Genomic DNA, 15,018 nt, shown 5'->3' with positions numbered 1-15,018 from the left:
ATAGAACTTGCTCTGTCTGATTATTAAATATCTTGTGAAGCAGCTGCATGTTGTAGAATTTTTTTCGTTTTCATTCTTCTCTACCCGAAGGCAGTGACTTATGTGGCGTATAGTTCCACAGGACCTGGCAGCGCTCCAGTACCTTATCCAAGTTGCCGTCCTTCATTTGTATACCTAGACAGTCAATGTCAGCTGGCTATTAAACTGGAGGCTGTGCTTGAGCCTGTCCAGAAATCAGGAAGAATACTTAAGACTTTCTTCTTTAAACTTCCTTCACCGTCACTCCAGCCGAGAAGAACATGCTCTGAGTTGATTAGGAGTCAAACATAGAACTTTTCTGGTCTCCGTGGCTCAGCATTGCAATTTTTGAGGGATTGACATGGCGAGCCATGGAGAACCCTCCTCCCATTTTCATGCTTAACATTTAAACAGCTTCAGTTTTGGTGATACCAGCCTTCCATCACTTTCATGATTTAAGAAATTAAAACTTTAAAAAATCTTTTATGAAAAAAGTAGCACTTTACACTGTTTTGCATTAGCTTTGTGAATATACAGGAAACTTTGTGCTATCCGGCACCGACGGGACTGAGCTGTTGCCGTTCCCTCAAAACTGCTGGACACACCAGCGTTAATGTTGAAGCATACGGAGCTTTTCATCTCTGTATCTGGCAGCAAACACTGTTGCTTAACAACAGTTTCTAAACAGTCGGCCGTCCCTTGGAAGCGTCTCTGTAGCTTAGCAACAGCCTCAGAGAGACTTTGCAGAGCCTGACTGTTGGGAAAAAAAAGCCACGAGAAGAAAAAAAACCTAACCAAACGGCTGCTGATTTTTGCCGGTGGCTCGAGCTCACTGGACATTCAGCCTCCAGATAAACCAAAGCTTCCTGTACTGCTTTGCCGGTTGAGTCTGAAGTAACATTTATTTAGAAGACGACGACTTGCATTTTTATAGCGCCTTTCACGACCACTTAAATACTCCCCAGACAGGAAGTGCTCCCGGCAGCCTGTCCCTGCGGGAAACAAGTTGCCGGAGGAAAGGGCCCCCGGCTGGGGGCGGCTGCTGCCGGCAGTGCGCCTGCGTAAATTGTCCGTGCCGCAGTGAGCGGATTATGTCCAATGGTGGCGTGTCGCCACAGAGCTCCCCCCAGAATCCGCTTAGGAGGACTGGACGAGTCGTGACGGTGGTCTAATGGTTCTGCCGGAGCGGCTCCGAGTGGCCGCCGGTCTAGTTGGTGGGGCTGGGCGGTTCGCCGCCGGCTGTGCTGGCGGGATGGCCTCTAGTTGGAGGTCGGGTCACGGGGACCTGTTCCCCTGGTTCTGTGTGTGCTGGTTTGAGTCGGTCGATGGAGACTGTTTCGACCCTGTCGCCGAGTCGCAGCTTGAAGACCTTGTCCCCGGTTTGTAGTACCTTGTACGGGGGTCGCAGGGGTCCGCGGTGCGCGTCGTGTCGCACGAAGACGAAGCGTGCCTGCTGTAAGTTTGGCGGGACGTGAGGTGCGAGTTCGCCGTGTCGGTTGACCGGAAGTGGGGCGAACTGTTGAGCGGAAGAGAAAGAGTTGAGCCGCTGCTGTTCGGCCGACCAAGGCGTGGTAGCCTCCGGGAGGAATTTGCCTGGTACGCGCAGCGGTTGTCCGTAGATTAACTCCGCTGCTGAGGACTGGAGGTCTTCCTTGACCGCGGTGCGTAGGCCTAGTAGCACCCACGGAAGGCGGTCAGTCCGGGTACTGTCCTGCAGGCTGGCGCGGAGTGAGGCCTTGAGTGACCTGTGGAAGCGTTCACACAGCCCGTTGGCCTGCGGGTGGTACGCCGTGGTTCGGTGGAACGTCAGCCCAAGGTTGCGTGCTGTGGCCGTCCAGAGTTCGGAGGTGAACTGGGCACCTCTGTCGGAGGTTATGTCGGCCGGTACGCCGAGCCTCGCGACCCAGGTGTTAACGAACGCCCTGGCGATGTCGGCTGTGGTGGTGGAGGTCAGCGGCACTGCCTCAGGCCAGCGTGTGTAGCGGTCGACCATCGTGAGGAGATAAGTTTGGCCTTGCGATGGCGGCAGAGGACCGACGATGTCGACGTGTACGTGGTTGAAGCGGCGGCTGGGTACCTCGAAGTCTCCATGGGGTTCTTTTGTGTGCAGCTGTACCTTAGCCCGTTGGCAGGCGAGGCAGGAGGTGGCCCAAGTCTGAACATCTTTGCTGAGGCCGCGCCAGACAAAGCGCTGGGAGAGGAGTTTGACGGATGCGCGGGAACCCGGATGGGAGAGCCCGTGGAGCGCGTCGAAGATGCGGCAGCGCCAGGTTGCAGGGACGACCGGCCTGGGTTGGCCGAGTGAGACGTCGCAAGTGATTGCCGTGGCTTCGGGCCCGTGCGCAACCTTGGCTAGGCGTAGCCCTGGCAGGCTGGTAGCCGCCGAGAGGAGGTCTGGGTCCGTGAGCTGGGCCGCTGCTAGTTGCGCGTAGTCGACCGCTAGGTGATTCGCGCAGATGGCGGGACGGGAAAGGCAGTCGGCGACGACGTTGTCTCTACCGGAGATGTGCTGGATGTCCGTGGTAAACTCGGACACGGCCGCGAGCTGGCGTTGCTGCCTAGCGGACCAGGGTTCGGTGTGCTTGGCCATCGCGTATGTGAGCGGCTTGTGGTCCACGTATGCGGTAAAGGGGCGGCCCTCCAGGAGGAACCTAAAATGGCGGACCGACAGGTGGAGCGCGAGGAGCTCGCGGTCGGAGGTAGAGTATTTGACCTCCGGGGGGCGCAGTTGGCGGCTGTAGAAGGCAAGTGGCTGCCACGCGCCATTGACCCACTGCTCGAACACGGCTCCGACCGCACGGTCGGAGGCGTCGGTGGTGAGCGCGACCCGGGCATCGGCCCTCGGGTGCGCGAGCAGGGTGGCGTCGAAGGTGGCTGACGTGTCAGCGGTCCAGGCTGCGGCCATTTTGCCGGATTTACCTCGGAGGGAGTCGTATAGAGGCTTCATGAGGGCTGCAGCTCTGGGGATGAACCTGTTGTAGAAGTTCACCATCCCGAGGAACTCCTGGAGGCCCTTGATGGTTGTGGGGCGGGGGAATTGCTGGACGGCCTGCACCTTGTTGAGCAGGGGGACGGCCCCAGCAGGGGTGATGTGGTGGCCGAGAAAATCGATCTCGGCTAGGCCGAATTGGCACTTCGCCGGGCTGAGGATGAGCCAGTGTTGGGCTAGGCGCCCGAACAGGATGCGAAGGTGTTCGAGGTGTTCCTGTTTGGAGGAGCTGGCCACGAGAATGTTGTCTAGATAGACGAATAGGAAGTTCAGGTCCCGGAGGACTGAGTCCATAATGCGCTGGAAAGCCTGGGCTGCATTCTTGAGGCCGAAGGGCATCCTCAGGAACTCGAACAGGCCGAATGGGGTGATGACGGCCGTTTTGGGGATGTCCGCGGGGTGTACGGGGACTTGGTGGTAACCGCGCACCAGGTCGACCTTGGAGAAGACGGTTCGTCCGGCCAGTCGGGCCGAGAAGTCCTGGATGTGCGGCACCAGGTATTGGTCGGGGGGTGGTGGCGTCGTTGAGGCGGCGGTAGTCCCGCAGGGGCGCCAGCCTCCGCCGGGCTTGGGGGCGATGTGGAGGGGTGAGGCCCAAGGGCTGCTGGAGCGGCGGATGATGCCGAGTTGCTCCATGGTGGTGAACTCTGCCCGCGCGGTTTCCAGCTTGGCCGGGTTGAGTCTGCGGGCGTGGGCAGAGACCGGGGGGCCGGTGGTGGGGATATAGTGCTCCACACCGTGTTTGGCGGCTTTGGCCGAAAAGGTCGGGTTAGTGAGGGCGGGAAATTCGGCTAGTAGTGCCGCGTAGTCGCCCGTGGCTCTGGCGAGGCAGTAGGTCGTCAGGCCGGCCGAACGGGCCGGGGTGAATGCGCCAGGGATGGGGGCCATAGTGTTGATGTCGACGAGGCGGTGCCTCGGAATGTCGACAAGGAGGCCATGGGCGCGTAGGAAGTCGGCGCCGATGAGTGGGCAGAGGACCTTGGCTGTGAGGAACTCCCAGCGGTAGCGGCGGCCTGCGAGGTCGAGCGTGACCATACGGGTGCCGTATGTGCGGATGTCAGAGCCATTGGCTGCGGCCAGCGTGATACCCCGTGCGCCGCGTTGGATTTCGAGGGCGGAGGCGGGGGTGATGCTGTGCTGGGCTCCTGTGTCGCACAGGAATCGGCGGTTGGTGCTGTCGTCGGTGACGTACAGTAGGGGCCCCTTTTGCCCCGCGGCCATCGTGGGGGCCAGTGCGGCGGGGGGTTTGAAAGTGCACGGTGGCGTGCAGCGTTGGGCCCTAGTGCCAAAACGGGTGTGGTAGTAGCAGTGACCTGGAGTGGAAGGGCGGTCGGGCCTAGTGGGCCGGGGGGACCGCGTGGTCGTTGCCGCGAGGTCGGGCGCGACGTCGCGGGCAGTCTGCGCGGAGAGCAGCCGGTCAGCCTTTTCGGCTATCTCATTCAGGTCCGTGGAGCCAGACTCCACCATGAGCGGGCGGATGAAAAGCGTGCGAAAGAGGGCACCGGGGTTTTTGTCGTCCGAGAGGGACAGCATGTGGGAAAGCAGGTCTGATGGTGAAGCGTCGCCAAGGCCTGGGAGGTCGAGGAGTTGGCAGTTGCGCTGGTAAGAGGACGCCTGAAATTTTTTAAGAAGCGCGGCCTTCAGATGTTCGTACTTGCCTTCCTCTGGTGGATCCTGCAGCGCTGCCCAAACCTTGGGGACTGTGGCACAGGTGAGAGGCGACGAGGTAGTCTTACTTCGTGGCGTCGACTGTAATGCTTCTCAGCCGGAATCTGGACTCGGCTTGAACGAACCAGGCCTCGGCCAGGTTCTCCCAAAAGTCCAGTAGTTTAACCGTGACTGTGTTTGTATCCGCCATGCTAGCTTAGGATTCGTCCTGAGCGTCGGGGTCACCAGTGTTGAGACCGTGGCAAACGTGGGAGTCGAGACCAGAGTTGATGGAACACAACTGCTTTAATTTACATCATGGCAAAAAGAGAGCTTGAAAAGCCCGCGCAACCACTTAAATACTCCCCAGACAGGAAGTGCTTCCGGCAGTCTGTCCCTGCGGGAAACAGGTTGCCGGAGGAAAGGGCCCCCGGCTGGGGGCGGCTGCTGCCGGCAGTGCGCCTGCGTAAACTGTCCGTGCCGCCGTGAGCGGATTATGTCCAATGGTGGCGTGTCGCCACATAGTGCCTTTTGTGACCTCAAATGCTTCACAACCATTGAAGTACTTTTGAAATGTAGTCAATGTTGTTTGCAAATTGATGTCACGTTAGCCTACAAGATCCCACAACAGGTAATTTGTTTGTGATGTTGGCTGAAGACTAAATGTTGGCCAGGACACGGGGGATTCTTCGACTATTCCATGAGATCTTTTGCAACCACCTGAGGGTTTAATGTCTCAACTGAAAGATAGCACCTCTGACAGTACAGCACTCCCTCAGTGCTGCACTGAATCACAGAATCACAGAATCTACAGTGCAGATAGAGGCCATTTCGGCCCATCGAGCCTGCACCCACACATATCCCACCCTATCCCCGTAACCCCACGTATTTAATCCCCTAACACTAAGGGTCAATTTATCATAGCCAAATCAACCTAACCTGCACATCTTTGGACTGTGGGAGGAAACCGGAGCACCTGGAGGAAACCCACACAGACACAGGGAGAATGTGCAAACTCCACACAGACAGTTGCCCGAGGCCAGATTTGAACCCGGGTCCCTGGCGCTGTGAGGCAACAGTGCTAACCACTATGCCACCGTGCCCCCCCCCCCCCCCCCCCCTGTCTGGTGTCTGATTATGTGCTCAGGTTTCTGGAATGGGGTTTGAAGCCATAACCTTCTGACTAAGGCACCGAGTCAAGGAATATAGGAACAGGAGTAGGCCATTCAGCCCCTGACACCTGTTCCGCCATTCAATGCGATCATGGCTGGACTGTATCCTAACTCCATCCACCCGCTCTGGCTCCATATACCTTTATACCCATGGCTAGCAAAAATTTGTTGATCTCCGATTTATAATTATCTTGTTTGTTTAGGCTAAACTGTAGACTGCTTACCACCCTTTGCGTGACGAATTGTTTAGTAACTGTTCTCCTGAACGGAGGTTATGTCCCCTTGTCCTAGACTCCCCCACCAGTGGAAAAAGTTTCTCTCTATCTATCCTATCAATTCCTTTCAAAATCCTAAAAACCTCAATCAAACCCCCCCCCCTGTTCCAGTATCTACTGTGCAGTATTAGAGACGTTAGATGTGTGCTATCTATCTTTGACCCACCTCCATCTAATTTACATTGCCTGTATTCCAACTAGGGTAATGCTAGTTTCATTAATTCTATAGACGTCCATAACACTTGCAAAACAGTGGAGATACTGAGAAATTCCTCACTGGAAAAACTGCAATTGGCCAATTGTGAATCTCAACAATGCTATTCAATTTGATGGATTATATTCATTTCAGTTGTGTTGAACTTCGTTGCATGTTTATGATTTGGTATTTGAATGTCGGCTGTATAGGTTTTACAGTGTAGCCTAACCAAACAAAATACTTTTAAGCAGTTTGTTTTCCCGATGGCAGAGGAGCTCCGAATAGAGGTGAGGCTTTCCTTATTCGGTTAGCATTTCAGAGAGAAATCCCCAGATGGAAAGGTAAAGAGACAAAGAATTCAGAGAGGCAACAAAGATGGTTTTGGATAACAGAAAATGCTAGGCTATCGCATTCACTTTGCTTTCAATTTCCACCCTTCCCTCACCGTCACGTGGTCCATCTCCGACTCTTCCCTTTCCTTCCTTGACTTCTCTGTCTCCATTTCTGGGGATAGGCTATCGATATCCGATTTCCAGCATCCGCAGTATTTTGCTATTGTAAAGATGGTTTTGGGTTTGAGATGATTGAGTTACGAAGAGAAGCTCAATTTATTCTCAATAGCAAAATAAAGGAAGGCATCATTTAAGTTTATAGAACGATGAAGAGCAGTATGTTGTAGAAAAATAGGATCAAAGCTCAGGAGGACACCATTATAAACTAAAGAAACCATGAGTTAAACTCCGTATAACTTCATGCTTGGATTGATTTTTGACTTTTGAAATAGACTGCACTAAACATGCTTGATGCTGCCTCAGTAGAAGCATTCAAAGGGAATTGGCGCAATTCCAGATTCAGAAGAATAAAGAAGGGACATGAACTTGGGTAGAAAAAAAATGAAAAATGGCCACTTTGGGTACTGAGACAGGACTTGAATAGTGACATGAGCAAGATGGCCTTTTCCAATCTTGACCATCTTGTTTTAGTCTGTTAGTCGGACTTGCCACATTGGGTGTGTCTCTTTTATTTAAAAAAAAATACTTTCAGTAAAATAAATTACTTCACAATCGGTATGAATGAGTATTGGTGCAGACTGAATGGTCAAATGACCTGTTGTGCTGTAACATTCCATGATTTTCAGTAAGGGGCGTGGTGAAAAATGTCTGTCCTATTTTTATAAAGTCATGGAATTCTTTCATGATATGCAAAAGCTATGTAGATTTTTAACTAGCGATATGATTAGAAAAATTTATTACACACAAGCTAGGAATGTATTTCGTTATAAATTATTACATGATGGTTTGTCCCAGCTAGGAGTGAGAAGATTTAATTTCTTAACAATTGAAGCTGACTAAATGAGGAATTTTATTAACAAATAAAATCTGAAGAACTACTTGGCACTACTTTGTAATTTATGATGCTATACAAGTAGAAGTGGTATTTCTTGTCTCTTATTTCTCCACACATTTTTGAAAGAATTACTTTGTAAATGCAAAGGACAATATATCTATATCTCTATCTATATATATATATATATAAAGCGGCTCTTCTGTCTGTCCCGATGTCTGTCTGTCTGTCCGTGTTCTATACGTTTGAAAGTTACAGAGCGTACCGACGCGCGCGTCGCCTCAAAAGAAAGCTTGCGATTCCGGACCGGTCATAGGCGTATTTACCTTTCGGCCGGACAAAAACCGCGCCCGCGGTATCCGAAAAACGTTCAGCGTTCCGCTCATTAGCATGTCATTAGCGACCGTGTGACGTCGAGGTCGACCAATCGGACGGCGGGTTCCTGGCGCGTGCCGTCCTACAGTTGAGTGTCGAGTGACTCGACGATTGACCAATCCTACACCGGAGCAGCAGGTAAGTTGGGCTCACTCGGGCCGTGCCTCGCAACCGCTCGGCCCGACACACACAGCGGTTGGGGGAGCCGCAGCGGCCGGCCGCCAGCCGCGCGATCCGCGGGGGAGCTCGGCTCTGGTCCGTCACAGCCCGGCCGCGCCTCAACCATTCGGCCCCGCACGGCCGCTATCACAACGGCACCGGGCCTCAGGCGCTAGACAGGGAGAGGGGAGGGAGGGAGAGGACAGCACATGGAGACCAGGAGAGGGACAGAGAGGGGGGACAGACAGGGTCACGGAGACCGCGCGGCCCAAAATTGCCCTGGCAACGCTGGGCTTCCCTGCTAGTTAAGTATAAGGCAATAGTTATGAGTATATTTCAAGGTGTAAGATTTCACAACAATTTCCGAAATTTCTACAGCCGAAGATTAAAGATAACCTGGGTAGTATATACCTTTAAAAATCCAGGGATCAAAATGGCCGTCGGACCTCGTGGCAGAAGACAAAAGACAGTCTCTCTGCAAAGCACGGGCTGACAAAAAGGACTTGAAAGGCAACCTGTGTGTGTGTGCTGTGAAAAGGATAATCAAAGATGGCTGTCCGACCTCGTGGCAGAAGACACCACACAGCCTGAAAGGGAAAATCAAAGATGGCCAACAAAGGATTTAGAAAAAAAAACCAGCCCCTGAAGCAGTGGAGTATTTAAACTGTCAATCAAAGGCAGTTCGAGGAGTTTCACCGCAAGACAATCGATGTTTGTTTACAGGAAGTCTACAATGTTGACACAAAGGCGTAACCACTTGAGACTGCCAATCAATTGCCGTTCCAGTGACCACAGGACAATGGCTTTGTTTACACTAACATCCAAGGGCTGTTTACTCAGCAATTAAGGAAATAGACATTTTTTCCCAAACCGAGACAGCTCTATTCAAACCCATCATGATGAATGGGGATACATTCAAAAACCCATCATAAGGGAAATGGGTAATTTATCCAAACCCAATCACAGGCAATGGGGACAGTTTGGATCCCTTTTGTTCAGCCCAGAAACATCCGGATTTGGGCGGGAAGATTTCGGCCCCAAATGGGGTATAAGATAGCTTCTCAGGAAGCCATCTCGCGCTCTCTCTGCAGCCTCGCCTCCGTGCCCTATCTACAACTCGGGAGCCCGCGCAAGGGAGTGGAATACCAGCAGTTACTTTTAAACACTGGGGTATCTCCATTTCAGGGTGGTGAAGAATCTAAGACCGCAGGTGCACGGAGCAGGCGTTTCACTGGTGAGCATAGTTTTTCTGGCCTATCACAAGGCAACTTAGATAGGTATTTACGGGTGGGAATTAAGGGGGATTTTGTTAAATTGTGGTTTTAGTCAATTTTCCCTCGTTGTGTCCGTTTTCTCCTTCCCTGTTAAGTAACAGTGTTGCACTAAGCAAAAGAGTGCTGTAGTGGACATTAAGTGTACTGTGTTAAGTAAAAGTGCTGTATCGAGCACAGGTGTGTTGTATTCATTATTTTAAGTTTTCTTTTTGTTTCAATAAATACTGGTCTGTTTTGCACCCAACCATGAGTCTCGTTTCTGTCTACATCGCTACCGAATAAGTCCGGCGGTCAGAACCAGGAAAAGGGGAGCGCTTCGAAACCGCGCGGGGCTCTGGAGCAGCTCAGAGTCTTCTGACTGGCCAGAGACAATAACCCCATCCCCGCTAATTAATTCCTACAAAGGGAATAATTTGGATAGCTGTTAACAAAAATTCTCCGATCCTAATGAAAGTTCCCTTCTCTGTCTTGCTGACTTTCTTTTCTCATGAGTGAGATTTTCTATTTCTCGGATGTATTTATCATCATGTCTTGGGGCTTGGTTATCTGCTGCAAGGCAACTGGCATTAAAAACTAGCCTGGTGCAGCCCAGAATGACTTTCCTTTTGTGGGGAAGCACCGTCGCAAAGCAGCAAAGATGAGATCAGGATATTTAACTTGACTCAAACTGAAGTAATAAGCTTTATTGTTTGTATATCTTGGGTATACAAAATAGTTTCCTGCGGAAAATGATGCAAATGGAAGTGTTGAACCAAATTGTTGCAGGTGTTCAGTTTGTAATTCTTCTCTGCTCCTCTTCCCCAACCTCTAGAAATGGCAGCGCAGATTCTTTGTGTTATACGAACATGGCTGTCTACGTTATGCCTTGGATGAATCAGTAAGTGATGTTTTCTTCATTAATGACCTGGCATCATGGATCTGTTTGCTTTTGAGGACATGACAGCATTTCACAATCAATCAGATAGTTGTTGATAAATAAAATGGATTCCAAGCTGTTTCAGCACTTTTTTTTTGAAATGGCAATTCTTTCCCATTTAAATCCAAAAGTTATTTTACTGTCTGACTTAACATGATTGTTAAATTGTGATGAGTTTTGAATGTGGATGTGTTGCACTATACTTATAGGGATAGGTTTTCTACTGAATTGTTACCTAATCCCAAGGCATTAGGAAGAGAGAACAATTCTTGTTGGTTTGCAATTTTACATTAGGGAAAGTTCCACACACAACTAGCAATGAGGGATGATTTATGGATACTACAGGAAACTTTGTGATATCCGGCACCGACGGGACCGAGCAGTTGCCGTCCCATCAAAACTGCCGGACAAACCAGCGCTAATGTTAAAACATACGGAAGCTTTTGAGCTCCGTATCTAGCAACAAACCCTAACAGCTTCTAAACAGTCGGCCGTAGCTTGCAAGCGTCTCTGTAGCTAAGCAACAGCTTTAGCTAGACCTTGCAGAGCCTGACTGGTGGAAAAAAAAAAGCAACGAAAAGAAAAAAAACTTAATGAACCGACTCCTGAATTTTGCCGGTGGCTCGAGCATTCCGGACAGTTAACCTCCGGATAAACCAAAGTTTCCTGTAATATATTTATTTATGACATTTTAATGCTTAAGGTTATGCTTGTGCATCGGTATTATGTTGAGAAATTGAGAATGAACTCAATTGATGCATGCACATTATTACTACTTAATCATGCAAGAGTCATAGAAAATAATATTTTTCTTGAAACTGCTCATGTTTTTGTTAAAATGTGATATTTCCCTTGTGTTGGAAATTATGTAATATGAATTGTAACCTGTATCTTGAAGACATTTTTTTCATTGTCCTAAGATATCTTCAGTTGGTTTGAAAGGATGACTTTGAGTTAGATCAAGTAAGGATGAGGTGAGGCAGTATAAACTAAACTACAATTTTAACTCTGGTGTCGGAACAGAGACACTTGGGGTTCACATACACAAATCCTTGAAGGTGGCAGAACAAGTTGATGAGGCTTTAGAAGCATACGGGATCCTGGGCTTCCTAGAGACATGGGGCTGGATTTTCATTCAGGGGACGTGATGGAGGCAGGACTACAACTTTCGGGGTTGTTGTCCCGCCTCCATCGTGATGTGGCCAATCCACGCGATTTTAACTTGATTGACCTTGTTGAGCCCGCCCAGCAGGCCAATTAAGGGCCACCCGGCAAAAGGTGATGTCACAGACTGAAATTTCACCTAAGAGGTTTTGACAGATGAAATATCAGTGTTTGACAGCTCTTTGAAGCTGTCAAACACTGACTGACAGTCTTACTTCTAAAATGAGTCCTTCTCCATAGACTCGGTTAGAAATCTCTCCTGCACAGAAAGCTGAAGGCTGTCACTTTTGACAGATCGCAGCCATTCTGCTTTCTGTGCCGGTGAGATGACGGACTCCCGAGACCTAAAGGAAGGAAGGAAGGCTGTAAAGGTAAGAAAAGGTAATTTAAACTTCTTTAAACACTCCAAACACACTTACCTTTGCATTCATGCACACATCACTCACCTGAACACCAACATCTCGAACCCTCCAAGTCCTTCAACCCAATGGTCCGCCTCCTCTGGCGTGGTTTGGAGCCATCGGGAATCCCACACTTCAACCTTAAAAATAGGGATTAGGCTAAAAACTGCCTGTTAACTACCTGTTAACAGGCAGTTAATTGGCACTAATCCCCTTCCCGCCTCGGGGAGGCGGGTCCCAGTGTGGGTCGGGTACCCGCCTCCTTTGAAACTGGCATGGAGGCGGGTTGGGGTCGGGACCTCCGATTTCGGGATTTTAACCCCCACCCCCACACCTCCAATCCTGCCTCCACAGCCCAATGAAAATCCTGCCCATAGAGTACAAAAGCAGGGAACTTACACTAAACCTTTATAAATCACTGGTCTCAGCTGGGGTATTGTGTCCAATTATAGACACTACACTTTAAGAAGGATGTCAAGGCCTTGGAGAGGGTGCAGAGGAGATTTAAGAGAATTGATCCTAGGGATGAGGGACTTCAGTTCTGTGTAGAGGCTAGAGAAGCTGGGATTGTTCTCCTTCGAGCAGCGACGGTTATGGGGAGATTTAATAGAGGTGTTCAAAATTATGAGGGGGTTTGTAGATTAAATAAAGAAAAATTGTTTCTACTGGCAGGAGGGTCAGTAACCAGAGGACACAGATTTAAGCTAATTGACAAAAGAACCAGAAGGGAGATTAGAAGTTTTTTAGAGTTGTGATCTGGAATGCACTGCCTGAAAGGGTGGTGGAAGCAAGAGTCAATAGTAACTTTCAAAAGGGAATTGGATAAATATTTGGAAAGAGAGAATTTGCAGGGCAATGGTAAAAGAGCAGGGGAGCGGAACTAACAGGATGGCTCTTTCAAAGAGCGGGCACAGTCACAATGGGCCGAATGGCCTCCTTCTGTGCTGTATGACTCTTAAGTATGTTGCTGTGCATGTGTGTGATTAAAGTAAAAAAAAAAACACTGATCAGAACAGTAGATCAATAAAGATGAAGGTTTCACGTCGATTTCACATAGCATTATAAATGTTATGGCCCACTTTGCTACTGGAATTATCCATCGCTATACTGATGCTACTTAATAGTGCTGTGTTTATAAAGAGGTGGGGAAATTGATTTTTTTTTTAAATCCATTGAGGTGAAGAATTTTTGAAGAACCAAGTATAATTCTCTAATTGTTTGAAGAATACTGATTATTTGAATATTACATAAGAACATAAGAAATAGGAGCAGGAGTAGGCCATTCGGCCCCTCGAGCCTGCTCCGCCATTCAATAAGATCATGGCTGATCTGATCCTAACTGCCAATCTACTATCATAGAACCATCTCCTGAATCTAACAGAATTAGACACATGAAATAGGAGCAGGATCAGGCTACGCGGCCCCTGGGCCCGCTTCGCTACCCACAGGGCCATGACCGATCCGAACCTAGACTCATGTCCAAATTCCTGCCCGCTCCCCGTAACCCTTAATTCCCTTTACTTCTAGGAAACTCTCTATTTCTGTTTTAAATTTATGTAATGATGTAGCTTCTACAGCTTTTTGGGGCAGCATATTCCATGGACCTACCACCCTCTGAGTGAAGTAGTTCCTCCTCATCTCAGTTTTGAAAGAGCAGCCCCTTATTCTAAGACTATGCCCCCTAGTTCTAGTTTCACCCATCATCGGGAACATCTTCCCCGCATCCACCCGATCCAACCCCTTCACAATCCTATATGTTTCAATAAGATCGCCTCTCATTCTTCTGAACTCCAATGAGTAGAGTCCCAATCTCCTCAACCTCTCCTCATATGTCCATCCCCTCATCCCCGGGATTAACCGAGTGAACCTTCTTTGTACTGACTCGAGAGCAAGTATGTCTTTTAAGTATGGACACCAAAACTGTATGCAGTATTCCAGGTGCGGTCTCACCAATACATTGTACAACTGAAGCAATACCTCCCTTTTTATATTCTATCCCCCTAGCAATGAAAGCCAACATTCCATTGGCCTTAATCACTTGCTGCACCTGCATACTAACCTTTTGAGTTTCGTGCACCAGGACCCCCAGATCCCTTTGTACTTCAGTACTTTCCAGTTTCTTGCCATTAAGATAATAACTTGCTCTACGATTTTTCCTGCCAAAGTGCATAACCTCACACTTTCCAGTATTGTATTCCATCTGCCAAATCTCTGCCCACTTACTTAGCCTGTCTATGTCCCCTTGCAGGTTTTTTATGTCCTCCTCACTCACTACTTTCCCTCCCATCTTAGTATCATCTGCAAACTTTGATATGTTACACTCGGTCCCCTCCTCCAAATCGTTAATATAGATTGTAAAGAGTTGGGGACCCAGCACTGACCCCTGCGGAACACCACTAGTTACTGATTGCCAGTCTGAGAATGAACCATTTATCCCAACTCTCTGCCTTCTGTTAGATAGCCAATCCTCGATCCATGCCAGAATATTACCCCCAACCTCGTGATTTTTTATCTTAAGCAATACTCTTTTGTGTGGCACCTTGTCAAATGCCTTTTGGAAGTCTAAATACACTACGTCCACTGGTTCCCCTTTATCTACCCTATATGTTACTTCCTCAAAGAACTCCAGCAAATTTGTCAAACATGACTTCCCCTTCATAAAACCATGCTGACTTTGTCCTATTAAATTATGATTATCCAAATGTCCTGTTACTGTCTCCTTAATAATGGACTCCAAAATTTTACCTACCACAGATGTTAGGCTAACCGGTCTATAGTTTCCAGCCTTCTGTCTACTGCCCTTTTTAAATAAGGGTGTTACATTAGCAGTTTTCCAGTCTGCCGGGACCTTTGCTGAGTCCAGGGAGTTTTGGAAAATTATTACCAATGCATCCACAATCCCTACCGCCACTTCCCTCAAGACCCTAGGATGTAAGCCATCAGGTCCAGGTGATTTATCCGCCTTGAGTCCCATTATTTTACCGAGTACCACTTCCTTAGTGATTTTGATCGTGTTTAGCTCCTCCCCCTCTATAGCCCCGTTTGTCCAGTGTTGGGATATTCTTAGTGTCTTCTACTGTAAAGACTG

The 15,018-nt window shown here is 49.1% G+C and overlaps 1 protein-coding gene across 3 annotated transcripts in view; it reads left to right on the top strand.

The window, feature by feature from the left end:
- Positions 1 to 15,018, top strand: part of LOC147102652 (uncharacterized) — a 449,465-nt gene that overhangs the window by 55,308 nt on the left and 379,139 nt on the right. For all 3 annotated transcript variants that reach the window (XM_085963336.1, XM_085963337.1, XM_085963338.1), the window contains exon 3: positions 10,261 to 10,326. In XM_085963336.1, the coding sequence (XP_085819462.1) occupies positions 10,261 to 10,326 (66 nt within the window). The remainder of the gene's footprint in view (positions 1 to 10,260; positions 10,327 to 15,018) is intronic.

The sequence above is a fragment of the Somniosus microcephalus genome, chromosome 21 (genome assembly GCF_052327205.1).
Source record: "Somniosus microcephalus isolate GS21.2 chromosome 21, FLI_Smic_1.0, whole genome shotgun sequence".
In the NCBI taxonomy this organism is placed as follows: domain Eukaryota; kingdom Metazoa; phylum Chordata; class Chondrichthyes; order Squaliformes; family Somniosidae; genus Somniosus; species Somniosus microcephalus.
Note: the sequence above shows the minus strand (reverse complement) of the source record. Positions and strands in the feature narration are given on the sequence as shown.